At 33.4% G+C, this 8,011-nt stretch overlaps 1 protein-coding gene across 5 annotated transcripts in view; it reads left to right on the forward strand.

Annotated features, from left to right (window-relative positions):
- Positions 1 to 5,074: 5,074 nt before the first annotated feature.
- The window catches only part of LOC111695140 (transducin-like enhancer protein 4), a 14,615-nt gene continuing 11,678 nt past the window's right edge, over positions 5,075 to 8,011 (forward strand). For 3 of the 5 annotated variants that reach the window (XR_002763794.1, XR_002763795.1, XR_002763796.1), the window contains exons 1-2: positions 5,075 to 5,406; positions 6,281 to 6,359. Coding sequence is in view for 2 of the 5 variants with exons in the window: in XM_023464350.1 (XP_023320118.1) it covers positions 5,399 to 5,406; positions 6,308 to 6,359 (60 nt within the window). In the remaining 3 variants the exon portion in view is untranslated. Of the gene's footprint in view, positions 5,407 to 6,095; positions 6,145 to 6,280; positions 6,360 to 8,011 lie in introns of all 5 variants that reach the window. The other 2 variants (XM_023464351.1, XM_023464350.1) reach the window with 2 other exon arrangements.

The raw sequence follows: 8,011 nt of genomic DNA on the forward strand, positions 1-8,011 counted from the left end.
AACTAGGAGAACTAGGAGAACTAGTAGAACCAAGAGAACAAGAAGAACCAGGAGAATTAGGAGAACTAGGTGAATTAGAAAAACTAGGAGAACCAGGACAATTAAGAGAACTGGGAGAAAACTATTTAAAAAGATTTGACTCAAGATTTCAAAAAGTTTTTTTTTCAGATATCTGTCTTAAAATTTATTTACGTTTCCCGAATCTGTGTTTAATTTTCGTCTCTTATCTTTTAAAAAATAGCTAACAGAAATATTAGCACTTCGATAAGGGCCTGAGCAGGCCGGTGCTAAACTTTAATAGTTTGTTTGTTTTTCCTTGCATCAAGGTTGTTATTAGTGTTTTTATTTCTTACAGGCCTTCTTTGAATTACGTAATTTATAAATTTATCATAATTTATTTTTATTATTATTGCGCAAAACTTTAGTGATAATTTTTAATGCCTGTAAAAATATTGTTCTTAATAAATAAATATAAGATTTAAACACAAGGATTTCGCAGATTTTTTAATTTTTATAAGTAGATTCTAAAAACTTTTGATTTAAAATTTGAATAAGAATTTTGGCCTGAACAGCTAGAGGATTCAAATATAATAAAAATTTGCCTAAACTTAAAAAAGTATAATATTTATTGTTTGGGAAAACAGATCAGCTGTTTTAGAAAATCTTCAGATCGTGTGGAAAACAGATCAGCTGTTTTAGAAAATCTTCAGATCGTATGGAAAACAGTTGAGGTGTTTGGAACAGCTAGAACTGCTAGAACAGCTGTTTTAGAAAAGCTTCAGATCGTATGGAAAACAGTTGAGGTGTTTGGAAAGCCTTCGGGTGGGTTTAAAATTTTTTTTTGAAAGCCTTGAGATTGTTTGGAAACCGTTGAGTTGCTTGGGAAAACTTTAGACTGTTAAGAGTAAAATATGTTCTTTGGAAAATTCTAAGATTGTCTATAAACAGTTAAGGTGTTAGGAATTCCTTGAAAAATGGACACCATTAAGATTGTATGTAAAACAGTTTAGTTGTTTGGAAAACCTTGAAGTTGTTTGTGAAACAGTTGAGTTGTTTGGAAAACATTTAAATTGTTTGACAACATTTTAAATGTTTGGAAAACCGTGAGATTATCTATAAAACAGTTAAGGTATTTTGAAACAGGTTAATTTGTCTGGGAAACTTATAGAATCATTTTAAAACAGTTTAGTTGTTTAATTAAATCTTGAAATTGTCGGAAAAAACAAGTAAGTGCGGAAAATTGCCAAACTGTGAGGAAACAGCAAATATATGAATGAACCGATTTAGAGAAAAATGTCACTGCAAAATATGAATGTAATGAGAATGTTGTGTGTATTTGAGTGTGCATGTGTGTGTATGTGATTGATGGATAGGGTGAGAAGAATGATGGGTTCCCCTCTAGTTTTTNCCCCACCCCTTCCATGCATAGTTTTTATTCGGATATATTAGGGGGTATTAACTTCCTAATAAAAGAAACTACATCATTAATTCAAAATTCGATATAAATTCAAGGGATTTTCTAATTTTCTAATTTTATGTACTTTTTTAGGTTTCTAAATCTTGTATTTTTCTTTCATAGTTCCTTCAGATCCTTCAAGAACTTGAGGTTCTTGAAGTCCTTAAAATTCTACCAGTCCTTCAGATCCTTCAAGTCCTTAAGATGATCCTTCTATTCCTTAATTCAGATCCTTCAATTCCTTCAGATCCTTCGAGTCCTTCAGATCCTTCAATTCCTTCAGATCCTTCAAGTCCTTCAGAATCTTCAAGTCCTTCAGATCCTCTATTTTCTTTAGCCTTCAAGGCTTTCATATATATCCTACAGGTCCTTCGAGCTTCTCTAGGTCCTTCAGTTCGTGAAGGTCCTTAAAGGTATTGGGATCTTCGTTCAGGCGTCCATGGATATTTACAGTTTGTAAATCTGTATACACTATACAAAGCAAACTTCTTGAATAATAATTAATCGGTATATGCTTCTCACATGTCATATATATGCAATGTGAATGTACAAGAATGGATAGTTTACTGCAGGTTTAAACACTATAGCGCGTCCCGTTCCCCTAGCTCGGTGCCAACTGCCAAGCAAAAATATTAATCAATTTACAAAAATGTTTCCCCTCTCACCCCCCCCCCCTGAACTAATCTAGTCTGTATATTAAGACTATTAATGGCGGGAATTATAAACTAAGCAATTAAACTATTCACAAGTAAATAGAACAACCCAGGGGGGGGGGGAATAATGAATATATGTGGGGGAAACAAATAATAGTCTACCAGGGGGAATACTGCTAAGGGTGTGTAATGAAAGGAAGGGTAAAGGAGGGGGATTATATCTGCTGCCAAGAAGAGAATATACAGTGTGTCCTACTAAACATGATGGCTGAAAACGGACAAGCACGGGGTTAACCTCATAATTTTAAACACGTTTCTTTCTTTGCGAGAAGATGTAATATTCCGTAAAACGAGTTTATCAAACACAGCTGGCAAATCAAACTTTTCTCTTCCTTTGTGGGCACCATAATTGCAACTTACAAAATCTTAAGCAAAATTTCTTCAGCAAACAAATGAATAAAGACGACATTGTTTCAAGGTATTCAGGGTGTCTTACAGGGAGCAAGGAATAGAAGGGAGAGACAACTGACGCGGTTCGCCCTACCATATGATTATACATGCTTTGCTGACGGTACTCCATTTTATATCGAGCTGTTTGGTTTCTTAATAGGCCCCCACAGGAAAAATATGTATTGGCTCAATTTTCTTTGACCAGTTTCGCCAATACATATTTTTCCTGTGGGGCCCTACTAAAGAAACCAAACAGCTCGATATAAAATCGCACTAACGTTTTAATTTGAGGGTTAGGTTAGGTTAAGACAATTTCTGGGCCGAGCGCTGCGGCTAGGACAGGCTAGGGGGCCGAGCGCCGCGGCTAGGACAGGGGGCCGGGCGCTGCGGCCACAAGTGTTACTGATCAGCTGACTTTAGTGCAAAAGTACGTTAGTTCAATCGGACATTAGTGCAAACGATAGCATCGTATTCTGGGCCTATTGTATTTATTGTTCTGACCTCCTTTTTTCCCTTGTCTCAATTAAGCTGCCATTCAGTAGTTATACTCAGGATTTAACATTAAATCAGGCGCGGATACAGAGGGAGGTCAAGGGGTCAACAGTATCTTTTGACCACCCCCCCCCCCTTTTCTAGAGACTAACTTAAAAGTTCACTGTTACTGTTTTCCAGCAAAAACTTTAAGTGGCTATGACAAAACAATTCTTAATTTATTGATAAATCATGATAGTTTTACTTTAAATCAATCTGGTAGATTCTAATTTTTAACCAATTTTTAAGTAATTGTATTTGCTTCTTTCCTATTTTGAAAATTAATTATATTATGATTTGAGAATTGCATGAAACACATCATAGTTTTTAGCTAATATTACAGCTAATATTACGATAGTAAGGGTGCAGTGAAATTTTGTGAAATTTTTCAGAAATCTTTTTACAGAAGCAGATTGTATTCTGCTCGGAATGTTTTAAAAATGCAACTTTTACAAAAATCAGAAAAGGCACCCTGAAATGGGTTGTAGTGATAAAAAATGTAAAAAAACAAATGAAATGGGTATTTTTGAAAATAGGTTGTTGTTTTCCTAAATTCAAATCTAATTACAGAATATAAAAATATTAAAAATTTACCGATTTAATGCAAAAAAAAACATTTTTTGACTAGTAAAAAAATTTAGATATAGAAAAAAGTTTTTGACCAAAGCTTGCTCAATTTTTAATATTTTTGAACTCTTTAAATTGTTTTAAACTCTGGTTTCACGCAGATTTTACTACTGCCTCTATCAAAATGCTTTTAACAATTTGTTTAATTATACTAGTGATTTTTTTACATTTTTCATCTTAAACCCTAATTTGAGGAAGCCATTTTTATTTTAAAATGGATATCCTCTACCTATCCTTGATATATTCTTTTAATATTGCTCTTCTAACCACTTAAAATACTCTCTCTCATTGAAACTTCCAAACAAATTTGGGGGGGGGGGCTCCACCCTAATGCACCCCCACCTCGTTCAAAAGTTTCGCTTGGTGCTCCCCCCACCATCACAGTTTTTTTGGGGGGAGTTGACCCCCCCCCCACTTTTTCAAAGAGCTGGATCCGCCCCTGCTTATGATAGTATTGCATAAAGTCTTGAAGATTGTCGTTTCTATTTAAAAGAAAGAGAGCAGGCGACAATCTTTCCACTTTATATTATTTATTACTGTATATGAAGAGGGGAGGGGGCCGAGGGGGGAGGGGGGATATCCAGACACTCACACATCCGAACAAAGAAAGAGGGGTAGACATTACACTACGTGACACCTTTAGGGTGATTTTAATGACGACGGAAATGGTTAATTAAAAATCAGCGGCATGTGCGCAGAATTAACAAAAACAGCGAAAAAAACATTAATCAATTAAGCGATGTTCGTATACGATTTTAATGATTTGAACAATTCCGTAGTCTACTTACTACATGATAATTATTTAGACTAAGGTTAGGTGATTTAAGATACCAGTAATTAGGTATAAAGAAATAAACGATTATCAATCAATCAATAAAGTTAATATGATTCTTACAGATAATAAGGCAAAAACACTTTAAGCCTTATAATGAGCAAATGCAAATTATAGTTTTATAATATAATTTACAACAAAAATTGTATTCTTAACGAAATAAAAAAAAATCAAACTTATTTTCATGTAAAATGCATCATTTTCATTTTAAATACGACGCTAGTGATATTTATTTTTAACGTTTTTAAGATTGGGTATACGCGGGCCCGGCTGGGGCAAAAGCCCAAGCTTCATAAAAAGGGACTGTAAAGGAAAAATGAAAGGGGGTATAGGCTGAAACCTGAGAACTTCAGGAGTTGATCGAGACCTATAAAATGTTCCTTTTTCGAGAAATTGATATAAAACTGTTTCAAATCCACACCAAAACTTGTATATAAAATATTTGGTATAATAATCTAAGTTATAAATAGATCATATTCAGCAACTACGCAACCAATCTTAGGTTTCAGCCTAAACCCCCTTTCAATTTTCCTTTACAGTCCCTTTAAGAAAGTCAACTATTATTACTCACATAGTAGACCATGAAAGAAAGTTTAATCTAAAACCATAAAACACTCCATACAAAACTATCCAAACTTAGAACCAGCAAACTTTCCTCGGAACAATAAACAAAAAAATAAGAAAAATAAAAGGTACACAATTGCCCTAAACCAGATCTTTTATTGCAGGGAGAATGGTTTAAAAAGAACGTATTTTATCAAAATTTTCACCCGATTCCTAGATCTCAAAAAAAGAGCAACTTAATGAGATTACAATAGAACCTGGGAAAGGTTAAGTTAAGACGGAAAGATGTCTCGGTACGTAGATCTTTTTCAGTTTAAGGAGGGGATGGGGGGGCTTCGCCACATTTTAGAAGAAATCAACTAAAAAAAAAGCTTTTCTTGATAAACTCGAGATATAAATTTTCAGGTTTTTATTGTACAGTTTTCATTTTAATCCCCCCACCCACCCTCTTTTACCCCCGGAGAGAGTCCTCCCCCCTTGTGTCTGGTGGGGTCATGTTGACAGGCAGAAACACATGAATTAGAGAGCGGGTGTAACTATCTAATATCTATCTATCTGTGTATTTATCTGTCGAGGGTTAGCTGTAATGGGAGGAGAGCGGTGTCAGAGTGTGAGATTGTTCTCTCTCTCTCTCTCTCCCTTTCTCTCTGTCTATCTCTCACTCCCGTCCGAACCTCGGAGTAATAAACAGTCCCTGACCCCCCGGCACACAAATCTGCAATAATAAATTCTCTGGAAATAAAGTGCAAAATAAACTGTGCAAACTGCAAAATTGCGGAGTGAGTTTACTGCGGAGCTAGTGCTAAACGTTTGCAATCTATACATGTGCGGCCAAACCGTGCAAAAATGACGTGATTATCTTGAGTTCGTGACTCTAATTAGTTACCCACTGTACCAGCTCATTGAGCCATTAACATAAATAGATAACTGGTGGGTAAATACTGATGCCCCCCCCCCCCCGGATAAAAAGATAAAATTCTAGATCTAAACCCTGACTTATAAAACTTCATCGTGGAGCGTTTTCCTCTAAGGAATGTCAAATAATAATAATAAAAATTCAGTTTCTTTTGAAAGAAATTTTTTCGCCATTTTTTATTATTAATTCCTTAACAAGATCTAAACTTACTTTAAGGAACAAAATGAAATAAAATTTTTTTTTAAATATAGAAAATTCAATTATTTGACAAAACTCAGGCCGGGGATGAATCCTGCGGCGGCTGCAGCGGCGGTAGCTGCAAGACATCAGGTATATTTTTGCTTTTTATAAAATTTATGATCAGATGGTTAAATAATTGCGCAAAGTCCAACATCCTTTTATTCCATTTCAAGTTTTTAAACTACTTTCCCACAGAAATTTACACCTAGCTAAGCCTTTTCATTGTTATTTTTTCCCCACTTATGCACCCCCCCCCCCTTCCCTAGATTACTGGCAACAAATCTCCCTCCCCTAAAAAAACATTAGCTTTGTCCTAAATAATGTGAAATAATACAAGTTAAAGTGTTTAAAATACTTAATTGTTTTCTTTTGAAAAAAAGTTTCTGTTTGTCCAAGTCATTGATTTTAAATGAGGAAGGCAGGGTTTCATTCCATACACTACTAAATGATGATACTTTTAGTAAATATATTGATGATAATAATTTATATAAAATAGATTTGAAGTTGATACTTTTTACAGAAAAGATTTGATGATCATACTTTTTATTAAATATTTAATGATGATACTTTTAACAAAATAGATTTGATAATGATACTTTATATAAAATAGCTTTAATGATTATACTTTTTATAAAATAGATTTGATGATGATACTTTTTATAAAAAAGATTTGATAATGATACTTTTTAATGAAAAATTTAATGATAATACTTTTTATTAAACGGATTTGATGATAATACTTTTCATGAAATGGATTTGATGATGATACTTTTTATAAAAAAGATTTGATAATGATACTTTTTTAATGAAAAATTTAATGATAATACTTTTTATTAAACGGATTTGATGATAATACTTTTCATGAAATAGATTTGATGATGATACTTTTTATAAAATTGATTTGATGAGAAAACTTTTCACAAAATATATTTGAAATGATACTTTTCGCAAACAAACGGATGTATAGAAAATTGTATCGTTACTATCTTTTTTAAATCTTCTTATCTATAAATCTCTATTGTTATTCTATTATAATTGAAAATGTTTGTCATAATTTAGCAGAATGTACTAAATTTTTTCTAATTAAATGCCATTATATCTTTATTAGCTTCCCCCTCCCCATCCTAGTTGGTTTTTAAAAGAATTCCATCGAAGTGTCATACGTAATGGGAAAATTCTACAAGTTTTTCAATCAAATATTTTCCTGGAACTTCTTTAAAACAATTGTGAATTATAATTTTCAAACTATTAAAGAAAAGTACATAATATCTATATAGACCTTTTATCCTAAAATTAGAACGTGCTTAATTTATGCCGACTTATTGAAACGAACTGTAGACCTCGTAACTCCTAGTTTTCATTTTACCCGGTAGAGTTTACTTCGCAACATCCAATAGCTCTTCAGAATACGAGTTGTGGTTAAAAACATTCAAAAATGAAAAAAGACTTTAGTATTTGAAAGAATGGTTTTGTGATAAATTTCTAGTATCTGTTAAATCTACAATCTAGCATATATATGTTTACATGTTAACTATAATATATGTACATATATATGTGATGTACACAGCATATACGGAGTACAGGGAACACAGGTTTAATGCGCCGTAAACACGAGTTTAATGATCAACTATATATATGCAGATACAAGCCGGTTAAATTCAGGCATTAGGTTACACCCCCCTGACCTCTCCTCTGATCTTCCTTGAATGTTTGACCCTCACCCCACCCACTCACAATTGGGG

This window comes from Eurytemora carolleeae, unplaced genomic scaffold (genome assembly GCF_000591075.1).
Source record: "Eurytemora carolleeae unplaced genomic scaffold, Eaff_2.0 scaffold212, whole genome shotgun sequence".
In the NCBI taxonomy this organism is placed as follows: Eukaryota; Metazoa; Arthropoda; class Copepoda; order Calanoida; family Temoridae; genus Eurytemora; species Eurytemora carolleeae.